Raw genomic sequence first — 14303 nt, forward strand, 5'->3', positions numbered from 1 at the left:
GGGCAGGAGAAAGTCTTCTTCAGAAGAAGATGGAGTGAGGATGCAGTCTTGGTGAGGATGTTTTCTATGAAATATGGTTTACTTCTTGATCAGAGAAGTCTATGTAACACATCTTCTTTTCCTCCATGGACAGCCAACCATTCCCTGAGGCAGCAAATGTCCAACAGGAGCTTCCCCACTGAGTTCCTCCTCCTGCCATTTGCAGACACACACGAGCTGCAGCTCCTGCACTTCGCGCTCTTCCTGGGCATCTACCTGGCTGCCCTCCTGGGCAACGGCCTCATCCTCACTGCCATAGCCTGCGACCACCGCCTCCACACCCCCATGTACTTCTTCCTCCTCAACCTGGCCCTTATCGACATGGGCTCCATCTCCACCACTGTTCCCAAAGCCATGGCCAATTCCCTGTGGGACACCAGGGTCATTTCCTATGCAGGTTGTGCTGCCCAGGTCTTCTTTTTCGTTGTCTTTGTTGCAGCAGAGTTTTCTCTTCTCATCATCATGGCCTATGACCGCTACATTGCCATCTGCAAACCCCTGCACTACGGGACAATAATGGACAGCAGAGCTTGTGTCAACATGGCAGCAGCTGCCTGGGGCAGTACTTTTCTCTATGCTGTGCTGCACACTGCCAATACCTTTTCCCTTCCCCTCTGCCAAGGCAATGTCTTGGACCAGTTCTTCTGTGAAGTTCCCCAGATCCTCAAGCTCTACTGCTCAGATGCCTACCTCAGAGAAGTTGGACTTCTTATGTTTAGTGTTGCTGTAGCATCTGGGTGTTTTGTTTTCCTTGTGCTGTCCTATGTGCAGATCTTCAGGGTTGTGCTGAGGATCCCCTCAGAGCAGGGCCGGCACAAAGCCTTTTCCACATGCTTCCCTCACCTGGCCGTGGTCTCCTTGTTTCTTAGTACTGTCACATTTGCCTACCTGAAGCCCCCCTCCATGTCCTCCTCCTCCCTGAATCTTTTGCTGGCAGTTCTGTACTCGGTGGTGCCTCCAGCAGTTAACCCTCTCATCTACAGCATGAGGAACCAGGAGCTGAAGGTTGCAGTTAGGAAACTGATTTGGGGGATGTTTTTCAGTACTCACAAAAATCCCTTCAGTCTCCAGTACCAATAACAAACCCCAGTACATTTCCTTCCCGGCTCGTATCTTGGTTGTTCAAATTGTCAAAATTAAAATTAAAGTTGAAATTAATATTAATATTAAAATTAAAAATAAAATTAAAATTAATTAATTTATTTTTTGGTCATTTTGTGTGCTTGTTTTTCTTGCATTCCTACAGAAGAGTTTGGATTCCCCACCCTCCAATGAATAGGAATGAATGAACCTGTTTTGTCCAATATGGAGGCTGTATAAATGTGTGTCTAACACTGAGTCAGTGAAGACTCTCTCATGACATCTCTGTAATAAAACGGAATTACCCCAATGCCATGCCTGAATGCTGGGCTTTCCTTCCCAAATCAGTGCTAAGAAAAGGCCCAAAGAATTGTTCCCTACAAGAGTCTGTTCCTGCTTTGGTTATGGAGGGAATGGCTCATTGTTGCATTGTGACCTGTCAGACACCAAGGGCTAGATTTAACACTCACCCACGGGTGTCTGCTCACAGCAGAGGCAGCGAATGGTCACTGTATTATGTAGCCAGGGCTGTTCCCACATGTAGATGATGATGTCAGGAGGGGAATCTGGAGCTGCCTTCAGAGCCCAGGGTACCTCCAGGGACAGCGAAGCCTGGTGTGGGCAGTGACTGCAGCCCTTCAGAAAGTGAGAGATCTCCCACTGTGGGCTCAGCCACAGGGAAAGAACTAAAGCCTCGTATTCACTGGGAACCTGTGACTCTGCAGTCTCAGAGAAGAGTGGGCACTTGCGAGGCAGAGGGAAGGGGAGCTAAGGAGTTAATCATTTTCCCCTTCATGAAGTACCTCTGTCTGGTCCAGCCCAGTGATCCGGACCTGGCTGAATCTGCTTCCCACTCTGACTAGCACGGCCATGCAGATTTATCCCACAGAACACAGACCATTTGCTTTGCAAATCAGTACCAAAGCTTGGGGATCACATGTGGGGAGCACATGGACCGCCATTCCCCACTGTCCAAGGGGAGCTGATCTTTGAAATTTGACCAGCTCCATCCTCCTTCTGGCATCAGTGTCTATACTGGGGGAACAGACACCAAGACAGTGGATCAACACTGGGTCATGGGCCCAGAAATTTTCAAAACCCAGCTGCAGAAAGCACTGACTAATATCATCTGCCTGTAAAACTATCAGTGCTTAGAGAAGATGATGGTAGTGGGCTACTCCAGAGGTCCGTTCTGATTCAGGGCAGTAGGCGCAGGACAGCGCAGTTAGAGTGCATGAAAATCCTATGTTTTGAGGCCTTTGAAGCTGGTGTTTGTAATCTATGGTCCTCAAGGTTACCTGGTGAGTGGGGTAATTTCCAAAATGAATCTCTGCTCCGTGGGAACCTGCAGTAAAATGGGTGCAAGAAAACTACAGAAAAGTTTTCAGAAACATTGAAATTCATTCCAGAATGACCCTCTAAGCTTGTCTTCATGGCAGAGGTGTTCCAGCCCTCTGATCATTTCTGGAGCCTTTCTCTGGGCTCATACCAGAAGTCCTGTCCTAAGTCTAACACATCTGTTGTGCTTGAGCCACAGAGCTGGATGCAGTACTCCAGGTGTGGTCTCTTGAGAGCAGAGTAGAGCCTCAGCCTGCTGGTCACATTGTTTTTGATGCATCCCAGGATTTGGTTGGCTTTCTGGGCTGTAAGTGCACACTGATGGCTCATGTCAAGCTTCTCATTCACCAGTACTCTCAAATCCTTCTCTGCAGGGCTGCTCTCAATCTGCTCATTGTCCACTCAGTACTGATATTTGGGATTGCCCTGAGCCAGGAGCAGGACTTTGCACTTGGCCTTGATGAACTTCATGACATTTGCGCAGGCCCACCTCTCAAGCCTGTTAAGTTCCCCCTGGATGGCATCCCTTCCCTCCAGCGTGTCAACGGCACCACACAGCTCGGTGTTGTCAACAGACTTGCTACATTTCCATTTCTGGGGAAGCTGGCTTTGCAAATGACCAAGACAGGAAGGGCTGTTTCCTACTGTCTTGGGACCAGCTGCTAACCTGTTGGAAAGGGATGTGCAGAGCAGGAGAGGACTGCAAAGTCTCCTGAAAGCAAGTCTTTAGGCGAAATTCTCTGCTCGGGCAAACTCCCAGGGGATGGAGTGCTGCTTGCAGAAGGAGCACTCCAGGCATGTGCCCGAGGGGCTTTCTCTAGCTCCTGGGGGGGTGTCACAAATTAGACTTTATACAACTTGAATACAGCAGACATTTATGATTTATTTTATACTTTGAAGGTAAATAGCAAAGTTAGATGGTAAGGTTTGTAAGTGCATTGAATCAACATGTAATCATCAACCAATGTAACAGAATGGTTCCAACAGAATCTGCGACAATAGAAACAGTGACTTAGTTAAAGGTTTGAGAACGACAAGGTTCTTTGGTCACTAATAGAAAGATCACTTTCTATGACAATGTGACGTGCCTAGTGGATGAGGGAAAGGCTGTGGATGTGGTCTACCTTGACTTCAGTAAGGCTTTCCACACTGTTTCCTGCAGAATTCTCCTCAAGAAACTTGCTGCTTATGGCTTGGGCTGGTGTACTCTTCATTGGGTTAAAACTGTCTGGGTAGCCAGGCCCAAAGACTTGTGATGAATGGAGTTAAATCTAGTTGGAGGCTGGTCACTAGTGCCATCCCCCAGGGCTCAGTATTAGGGTCAATTCTCTTTAATATCTTTATCAAAGCTCTGAATGAGGGAATCGAGTGCACCCTCAGTAAGTTTGCAGATGACAACAAATTAGGTGCATGTGTTGATGATGATTCTGTGATTCTATGGTTCTGTGATAATGTCAGTTATTACAGGAATGGTCAGTATTCTCTGTGTGTGTGTGTATGTTTATTTTTAATTCAGCTAATTTTGCACATTAAAATTGTATTATTCATCCCATTTCCATTTCATTATCTACTTGTTGAGCATAGTTCAAAAACCCTGCACACAACGAGCCAGGCTCTCTGTGAATATAAACAAAAGAAAGGAGCTTGCACTGCCTTCTTTGACATCCTTCCTCTGAGACCTAGTCTGGATCTGCAGGGGCAGTGCCTGTGTGCACGGGTGCTGAGGAAAAGAGCCCTGTCCCAGCAGCACAGCCAGGGAACACAAGTGGTTGGTACATGCAGAGCTGCTCTCTTGCCACTGCCGCCCTCTCCTGCTGAGCCCTGCTGGTGGGGTCAGGCCCAGCTGCTCCTGGAGCTTGGTGCTAGTGCTGCTGTGGGGCTGTGCTGGGACTGCAGGCAGGGACAGGCAGTTCCCTGTTAGTTGCTAGTGGCCATGCACCTGATGAATATTTCTATTTCCTAGACACTCAGGCTCCACGGAACATGATGGTGCTGATGGTACATGAGGTTTTTTTTCCCCCTTTTTTTTTTATTATTTATTTATTTATTTATTTATTTATTTTCCTGGAGGGAGCCAGGAGCTTCCAGGAGAGCCCAGGTGATCTGCACGGACAATATGAGCCTGGGAGACAACCGCAGAGCGTGAGCCTGTCCAAGGTGGACTGACTAGGGCTCAAGTGCTCAATCTGGTGCAAGCAGGCAGAGGAGAGCTCTGCAGCCCCCAGGCACACAGCAGCCCCACTGAAGGAGACTGGCGAGTGATTTGTTACAGCCCTGGGGCAATGGCAGTGACCCCCTGAGCTGGGTCTGCCTCCCAGACTGCCCAGCATGACCTTGCATAGTGCCCCCATACTCTGGGCACTACAGGCCCCTTGCTCTACAGAGCAGCACCCCCAGCTGTGGCTGGAGCTGGGGCTGGGGCTGGGAGGGCACTTCCCCTGAGTGTCTTCTAGGCCAGCTTCAGGCACATGGCTTCTGAATAATAACGTGATCTTCACTCTGCACAAGGAGCTGAGAGAGCACCAACAGACAGGGGGCTGGAACATTGCCTGCAAGCTCCCTCCTGCCCTAGCACCACACAGGAGTGGCATGGAACTGGATCCTGTGCGTCAGAGAGGCTGGGAGTCCAGCAGCAATGCCATGGGCTGGAAGGATCACAACCAGCTCACTTCATCTTGGGCAGATTCTCATCCAAGAACAGGCTGTTTTGTACGTGTGGCATTACGAGGGCAGTGGTACCTCAGAAGCTCTAAGTTCAGTAGGCAGTGAATGGCTGTTAAACAGCCTCAGAGTTGACTTCTTTCTGAAGCAGCTGACAGGTCATCCCTTGACTCCTGGCTGGGATCTGTGCTTTTAGGCTCACATCTGCTGGTCTCCATGATAGGCCAGCAGATCACAGAATCACAGAATCACAGAATTTCTAGGTTGGAAGAGACCTCAAGATCATCGAGTCCAACCTCTGACCTAACGCCAGCAGTCCCCACTAAATCATATCCCTAAGCTCTACATCTAAACGTCTTTTGAAGACTTTTTTGAAATTCACCTGCTTTACAAATAGTCTGTGAGATCCTCTCTTCCTAAGTACCTGATAGGCCCCATCGAGGAAGAGGTCTTGAAGAGGTGTTGTCGTGTCATAAGTTTCAGCTTTTGCCTAATTCATCCTTCAGGGCTGCTTTCAGTTTTTGACACAGAGGGGGCCACTGCCTCCGAGATGTCTGGGGGAACACAAAGCCTTCATGAGTGAAGGGAAAAAGTTACCCTGGGTCCATAGGAGCCATTCTAGAACCAAAACATGTAGGCAGGAAGCACACTTTTGTGGTGTTGCAGAGCTGCTGGGCACATTGCACGGGGTGCTCCGACAGCCTTTGTGTCCTTCTTCATGCTGCCTTAGGAGCTGCTTCTTTCTCAGGAACAGAGTGGCCAACAAAGGTGAGACAGATACTCTGAGTTCATGAAAGCCATCAGAAAGCTGCCACTAAGAAGATGACTGATATGGGGAAGGCAGGGGGAACCTGACCAGGAGAGATGTGAGATTTGGGGAAGGAAAGAGGAGCTTGGATAGCAGAAGCTAACGATTTTGGAGAGGTAAGACTATTCAGGTAATGTTGATCCCACCATAAAGCTGACTTAAAGCAGTCATGTGAGACCATTTTTTAATACCCTTTTTTAATCTGTTATATTAATATCCAAATCTCAGTGCCACTGAGTGCCACACCCTTACAGGAATCCACTGCTCTAATTTTTCCAAAATTAGACAAAATTAGTCCATAACCCCTTTCCATTACCTTTCCTCTCTTGCTCACCCTCATCCCTGCCCTTAACAATAGCATTGAAACGCTCTATTTATCCCTAGTCTTCTTCTAGACCTAAACAAAACCTTCAACCAAAGAGCTTGCCCATACCCTAACCACAGATCTGACACCACAAGCAGAACACCAAACCCTCCCACTAAACGTCTGCTTAATCTCTCACCCAGAAAAGTTTACCACAGTCCCTAATGCCATTCATGAGCAACTAACTTCCTAAGCCTGTCTTCCTGTACATTAACCTTCTCACCTTTAACCCTTTTCCTAACCCTTAACTTCAGGTTCCTGTTCTCTCGGGGCAGGGCAAGAACCGTGAGACTGCTGTGCAGTCACATGGCATGAATGAATGTGAGGGGCCATGGATTTGATCAGCTTGTAGGCCAGAAGGAGGAGTTGGGTGGGAATGCTCTGATGAGCTCAGTTCTGCCTCAGGATCTCCCAAACCAGCAGGAAGAATTGGCCTGTGAAAGGGACTGTGAGGTCAGTTCTGTCTCTGCAGTTGATAGGGCAGCAGCAGGAACGTGTCACAGAAAGGGACTGTGAGATCACTTCTGTCTGAAGTAGATGACAGGTCACACTTCTACCTGGGATCTGTACTTCTCAGCTGATAACTGCTAATGGTCCTGGCAGGCCAGCAAAAGGCACCTGGTTGGCATGCTGACTGTGGGATCCCCTCTACCTACATACTCAGGAGGACCCAGACAGAAAGAAGGCCCTCATATGGGTTGTCCTGTCCCTTCTGTTTGAGTCCATGACTGGACAGCAGGAGGCACAAGGTTTGGGTGTGTCTACACAAGAAGCTGTAAGGCCAGCAGCAGGACCATGGTTTGGAAGATGCTGGTGAGACGACTTCTTTCTGGTTGGCTGACAGGCCGCAAGAAGGCCAATGGGTTGGGATGCCTACTTTAGGAGTGGTTTCCACCCAGATGGAACATTCTTTGGTAGTAGGAAAGAACAGGAGAGAAAAACTTGCCAGAAATTGCACCTTGGAAGGTTAGCACTGGCCATGAAGAGGAAGAAATGTGTTGAAGAATGGCTCAAAGAGCAAGGGCATGGGTCCCTAGAGCAATTGTACAAGCAAGGCAATGAAAATACAACGTTTATAGTCATGGAGTAGGCTGAATGAGAAGCATTCTTGTGAAATATGCAAGGAGCAGTCAGTCCTTGAGAGAGAGATAAGCAGGTGGATCTGAGTCTCGGGAAGATAAGGAAGAAGTTTATACGCTGTAACTGCAAATAGGACGAACAGTGTTTTTTGCAACACTTCTAGGCTTAGCCAATAGGATATTGACCAGTAGGCATAATTATTGCTGTGTATAAATATATGGACATCTGTGCAATAAAGTTGAAGCTCGTATTACCACTCATATTGAGTTGATCACTTGCTTCCCCACGCCAAAATCGGAGGGTCCCGCACCCGCAGAAATGTCCCTCTAAGAGCTGTGCTGTGGTGCTAGAGGTCACCCAAAGAGTGTCTTTGATCAGACCATGGCTTTGTGTTTGAGGGAACAGCTGGTGAGGGTTGACGAGACATCGGTGAAACCACAGAAATGCCAGGATGAAAGCAAGGTGGTGAACAGAGATGGGTGTCTGCAGCCTTCAGGGAAATAGGACAAAGTGTGGGGCAGCATAGGAAAGTCTAGAGAGGACAAAGAGGTGGGTGCTATCAAGAAGAGAAAGCCCCAGCAGCCCTGACATTTTTGTCCCCTTGGATAGAGCTTCTGAGGAGATGAAAGTCATTGCAAGGGGGCTTATTGCTTTCTTGAAACCCTGTTCAGAGGCAGGGAGGTGTCATACGATTGTTCTTCTTGAGGCATCACCCTGCCCACCATATCCCACAGACCCCAAGCAAGAGCCCAGAGCCAGACATGGGAGTGCAGGACATTCCTTTCCAGTGGCTGGAGTCAGGACCTGGCCCTTTTACTTCAGCACAGCAAACCCAGACTTATCTCAGCACAGTGCTTTGCCTATCTGTAATCATGGCCTCCAATTATCTGCCCTAACAAGTCCCTGAGGAGAATCTCTTGGTAACAGCCCTCAGTGGGGCCCATTAATACACCAAGTCACTTCAACTTTTCCTTCTGATTTTACTTTCTTAAGCAATTTCATCATTCTCCTCTCAGTACCTGACATTCACAGACTAAGCGCCAAAATCCACCATGGAACTCATTACAATGCAGAAACTCCTAAGCAAACATATGTCTTCCATAGTTTTATTCAAGTCTTCAAGACTTGGAGAACTAATTGGAGAGCTTTCATAGTGTAGTTAAGGAGAAAGATTTCAAAAAGCACCTAATAAATGTCTCCTCTCATTTTAAAGGGTGAATTTTATTGCATTTCAGTTTTGAGCATCTTTCTTCAATTGATATTAACCCAGGGCTTCTCCAATGGAGACATCCGTAGGGAGGGAAAGCAGCCTTTTGAGGCCTGACAATGTATGGACAACCTTGCTCCTCACCACCCCAACCCTGACATTTCTCTCACTGGCCACCTGGAGCTTGCATCACTTTTCCTTACTCCACACTTCTGCACTGAAGTCTGCAGCTGGATGTTACAGCCCCCTTGCACCAGCTCCCACCTGCTTTCCTTAGAGACCTGTCTGCACACAGAAGGGTTTTTCCTTATTATAAAACAGGCAGGAATAAACAAGGAGCAATTTTCTAAACAGCAAAACAAGCTCCTCATCTTATATGTCTCCAGTCAGATTTACCTTCCCAAAAGCATGACTGTAAATTATTAGTCAGTATTTTATATTGACTTATAGGAAATTCTAGGTATTAAATTAAGTATTATTCTGTATGATGTTAATTCAGTGATAAAAGATGAGGAGCTTGCTACAGAAACAATTAGGCAGACTGCTAATCGATGGGCAACCTTGAAATCAATGAAGCTCAAAGCAGCAACTGGGTCAGTGAGAGTGGTCTGAATGATCAAAGAGTAAGGGGGGGCAAAGCAGGAGAACCATGGGAAGTGCATAGGTCCAGACAGGCAGCTAGAAAGGGGACATTCAATATGGATAGTTTATTCAAGAGGGGTGGAAGTGCCTGGAAGATGAGACAGTACACCATGATGGAGAAAGCAATGAAATGCAAGTGCTCGTGACCATCAGTATTTCTTCTCCTGTGATGAATAGAGATTCTGAAAATTCACCTGAAGAAGGATGTAGATCACTGGTGAAGGAACTGTCTTTTTGTGCCATCACCAATGCAGATTATAAAATACTTCCACACTCCATGGTAATATGTCCCACCCCATCTTTACCATCTTGTGGGGCAGGGCAGAGGGAGCTGACAGCCAAGGGACACATTTGGGTGACAAGGAGGGGACCGAGCAGAGACAAGGAGTCCAGGCAGTGGGGTGGGGGAGGCCAGGAGAAGCAGCCCAAGGGGTGCTGCTGCTTGTGAGGACACGTTTGTGCCAGCAGCCTAAGTGGGCAGCAGCTGTCTGGAGGTGAGGGGAGTCCAGGGAGCACATGCCAAGAGCCCTCCTGCCAGCAGTGTCAAGGCCGGGGCTGAGGCCAAGGGGAGAGGCATGCCCAGGGCAGGGGGCTGCAAGGGCCATGCTGAGTTCCCTGCCCCTGCAGCAGCCGCACTGGCCCTCAGCAGATGTGCTGGCCGGCATGCACAGGGAGGTCCTGGCATGCATCAGAGAGCAGCAAGGAAGGCGCGGGTGAGGTCTGGGGTGAGGCAGGTGGCAGAGCCCCATTAAGGGGCTGGCTGGGGTTGCCCTCTGCTGCAGCCACTGCATGGAGCATGGCAGGAGGAGGGCACACAGGGCTTGTGGCCACAGTGCAGAGCCTGGTCCTGGATGCTCCATGACTGCCTTGCAGGTCCTGGCAGGCCATGGTGAGGGGACGAATGCCCTGGGCCCTCTTCCTGCTCTGCCCGGGACAGCAAGGGCCCAGAGCGGCCTCCTCTCCCCTGCCCCTGCAGCTCTGAGCTCCCTTCACGCAGCCCTGGCTCTGCAGCACCAAGCCCTGCTGGGAGCCCTCCCCTAAATGCTGCCACCACTCCCTGATGCTGCTGTTGCCCTGTTCCGGGCACTGCCTAGCCCAGCCCAGCCCCTGCACACCTCTCCCCACTTGGATGTCCTCTCCCCAGTCCAGCACAGCCCAGCCCAACAGCCCAGTCTGGGCTGGCCCCAGGGCAGTGCCCACCACAGGCTGCAGTAGGGCTCTGGGCATGGCCACCACAGCTGCAGCCTCTCGCAAGGCACCACAGCTGCTGGGACAAAGGAGGTTCTGGGCCTCCTCAGCAGCCCCAGGGCTGGGGCCAGCTATGGCTCAGGAAATGGACGTACATTAGGCTGTATTCTTCTTTACCAATGGTGAGGGCAGCCCCGAGAAGGCACCTGGGCCTCTTCACAAAGTGGCAGCTGGGCTCTTGGCCCTGAGTCCCTGCTGGGACTCCATGCCTCCTCCATGCTGGGGCTGCTCCACCTGCTGCAGAGGAGATGAGAAGAGACAGGCTCTGAGACCATTAAATATCTCATGGCTTCTTTATTGACTTCCTCTGCACAGGAATATTGGTTCTTAAAGTACCGCAGATCATAGAATCATAGAATCATAGAATATCCTGAGTTGGAAGGGACCCTTAAGGATCATCAAGTCCAACTCTTGACACCGCACAGGTCTACCCAAAAGTTCAGACCATGTGCCTAAGTTCACAGTCCAATCTCTTCTTAAATTCAGACAGGCTCGGTGCAGTGACCACTTCCCTGGGGAGCCTGTTCCAGTGTGCAACCACCCTCTCTGTGAAGAACCCCCTCCTGACGTCCAGCCTAAATTTCCCCTGCCTCAGCTTAACCCCGTTCCCGCGGGTCCTGTCACTAGTGTTAATGGAGAAAAGGTCTCCTGCCTCTCGACACCCCCTTATGAGGAAGTTGTAGACTAAGTCAAAATAAAAATCGACAGGTAGGAAGATAAGAAGAAACTTCTTTAAATAAAAATAATACTATCAGATGTTTGAAAAAGTAATAATAAAGACAATTTCAAAATATTTCCCTAACATTTTGTGAAAAACCCTGTTACTACTTTTAACATGAGGGCTTATAACTGATGCTTAAGAACAATTTATGCAAGTAATTTCCTTACTGCATTTTTCAGTTCTTGGTTCCTCATGCTATAGATGAGGGGGTTCACTGATGGAGGTACCACTGAGTAGAGAAATGACACCAGAAGGTCCATGGATGGGGAGGAGATAGAGGGTGGCTTCAGGTAGGCAAACATGCCAGTGCTCAGAAAGAGGGAGACCACGGCCAGGTGAGGGAGGCACATGGAAAAGGCTTTGTGTCGGCCCTGCTCAGAGGGCATCCTAAGCACAGCCCTGAATATTTGCACATAGGACAGCACAAGGAAAACAAAACAACCAAATGTTAAAGAAAGACTAAAGACAAGTAGTCCAACTTCCCTGAGGTAGGCATGTGAACAAGAGAGCTTGAGGATCTGGGGGATTTCACAGAAGAACTGGTCCACAGCATTGCCTTGGCAGAGGGGCAGGGAAAATATATGGGCAGTGTGCAGGACAGTATTGGGAAAGCCACTGCCCCAGATGGCAGCTGCCATCTGGGCACAAGCTCTGCTGCCCAGGAGGCTCCCGTAGTGCAGGGGCTGGCAGATGGCAACATAGCAGTCATAGGCCATGACCGTGAGGAGGGAAAACTCTGCTCCAAGCAAGAAGAATAAAAAGAAGACCTGAGCAGCACATCCTTCATAGGAGATGGCCCTGGTGTCCCACAGGGAATTGGCCATGGATTTGGGAACAGTGGTAGTAATAGTGCCCAGGTCCAGGAGGGTGAGGTTGAGGAGGAAGAAGTACATGGGGGTGTGGAGGCGGTGGTCACAGGCTATGGTGGTGAGGATGAGGCTGTTGCCTAGGAGGGCAGCCAGGTAGATGCCCAGGAAGAGCGCGAAGTGCAGGAGCTGCAGCTCGTGCTTGTCTGCAAATGGCAGGAGGAGAAACTCACTCGCTGAGCTGATGCTGGACATGGAGGCCTTTCCGAGCATGAAAAAATCATTAATAAATTAAAAATAATAATAAAATAATAAATTAAATACATTAAAGAATAAAAAGCTTTAATAACGAAGACATACCAGAGAAAAACTTGTTCAATTTTTCATATAGCCCCCCTGTAAACAATTTTCCCCTTTCAGACAGCTGTTTAGCAGGTCACTTTCATATGCTCTGCTTGATGCTGCCTGAGGGTGTCCCTGGGAGCAGGAGACTCTGCTGTGGGCAATGCAGGAATAAGTCCTGCCCCATAGCCAGAGGTAAAGAGGAACATGGGGTAATCTCAGATTCAATCACCTCATGATACAGAACTTTTGTGTTGTTTGTATTGTTATTTTGTATTTCCTTATTGTTACTGATAATTCACCCAACTGCACGGCAAGGCTGTGGGGATTTATTTCTTGTTTTCTGTCTAGCTGCCCACCCCACTCCTGAGGACTTTTTCTAAGGCATAAATCCCGGGCAGTTCAAGTGAAACCTTGTGGATCCTCAGACACAAGGGGATGGTGCCTTTAGTGCAATGTCCTTCAGATAGAACAGACAAGACTGGTCTCATTTGACCTGTGCCTCATTTGACACTTTGTGGTGCAAGACAATTGCACTCAGAGGATCATATAGGCATAGAATGAATATCCTGACATGGAAAGGACCCACACGGATAACCAAATCCCACCCCTGAATTGGTACATGAACACCCAAAAATCTGTCCATATGCCTGAGGGGGTTGTCCAAATGTTTGTTGAATTCTGGCAGCCTGTGACCACTTCCCTGTGGTGCCTGTTCCAGTGCCTACAAAACCATGACAATGTTGGGAGTAAAGGAATCCAGGTTCAAAGGGCACATCTCCAGACCCTGTCCCTGTCCCTGTACCCCCTAACCAGCCAAGCACACTGAGGGCTCACTCTATGTGCATCTGAAAGCCCCATCCCCTACCAGCCTGGAAACAAGAACAGCAGCATCACGGCCAGGTGGAGAAGCCAGCAGGAATGCCAGCGTGCTGCTGCCAGACGAGGCAAGGCCAGGGAGGGACAGACGGACACTCAGCAGACCCTTCTCTGCTGCAGCTCTGCCTGACGAGGAGTCAGCTCCTGCTGGGGACACCAGGGGCTTAGGGCAGAGGCTGTGCTGGTGGGACAGGAGAGCAGGAGGTGGCCCAGGGAAGGCACCTGCCCTGCAGGGGATGGCAGGGAGGTGCCTGAGCCCTCCCTCACACAGCATTTCTGGCAGCAGCTCCCTCTCCCTGCCTGCCCATGTCCATGCTGGGAGCTGGTTCTGCGTCCACGTTTCCTCCCTGTCCATGTCCTGCAGACCCCATCTCACAAGCTGTGTGCTCAGATTCACTCAGATTCCCCTCCACTGCAGAAATCTGAATGCACAGAATCCAGAAAAGCCTTTCCTTTCAAGTAAGCCAAGCCCCAGTCTTCCACTGGAAAGACCCCGTTATAAATGTTGTTCTCTAGAGCACCTCCTGCTCCTCACTGGAGAAACAGAGAAAACTATCCTGAGAGATGCTATCAGCCATAAGATGTGCCAGCTGTAGTCGACCTCGTTGGGAACTGCATCTGCATTGTCCTGCTGCCAGAGACTCACAGTGCCAAGAGCCTGCAGATGTGTCCTGCCACACGCTGCCCTCTGTTGTTGCGCTCCTCACTGCCTCCAAGCCCTCTCTCCTTCTCTCCTCTCCCCGTGCCACCTGCAGTCAGAACCCCCAGCCCTGCTGTGCTGTGTAGAGGAGCTGCTCCTGGGCAGAGCTGTCTCTCCGCAGTGCTGCCCACTTGCCAGAAGCTCCCCTTGGGCCCAGGAGCTTGGCCCAGCTCAGCAGCACAGCACCCGACCATGGCATCACTTGCTCTGTGCCATTGGGCTCCCTCGAGGTGCCCCCAGGGCCTCAGGGCTGACAGCTCCTGAAGGCAGCAGAGTCTCTGCTGGGGTGTGGTGTTTGAAGCAGACTGAAGTCATCACTGACTGCTCTTTGCTGAACATGGGAGAGACAGATTTTACAAGTGTGATTTCTGCTGTTAGAGTGCTATCA

At 49.7% G+C, this 14303-nt stretch overlaps 2 protein-coding genes across 2 annotated transcripts in view; one reads left to right on the top strand and one right to left on the bottom strand.

Moving 5' to 3' along the window:
• Positions 1-156: 156 nt before the first annotated feature.
• LOC311428257 (olfactory receptor 14C36-like) lies at positions 157-1119 on the top strand (the record flags this gene model as incomplete). Its single annotated transcript, XM_084539791.1, has 1 exon — positions 157-1119. One exon carries the CDS (start codon positions 157-159, stop codon positions 1117-1119), a length of 963 nt encoding a protein of 320 aa, XP_084395917.1.
• A 9504-nt stretch (positions 1120-10623) lies between these two features.
• LOC311428258 (olfactory receptor 14C36-like) overlaps positions 10624-14303 on the bottom strand; it is a gene marked incomplete at both ends in the record, with an annotated part of 87455 nt that continues 83775 nt past the window's right edge. Inside the window, 2 exons of the mRNA XM_084539792.1 lie at positions 10624-10704; positions 11356-11871. Of these exons, the coding sequence (XP_084395918.1) occupies positions 10624-10704; positions 11356-11871 (597 nt within the window). The remainder of the gene's footprint in view (positions 10705-11355; positions 11872-14303) is intronic.

This window comes from Aythya ferina (genome assembly GCF_964211825.1).
Source record: "Aythya ferina genome assembly, contig: HAP1_SCAFFOLD_37, whole genome shotgun sequence".
NCBI lineage: Eukaryota > Metazoa > Chordata > Aves > Anseriformes > Anatidae > Aythya > Aythya ferina.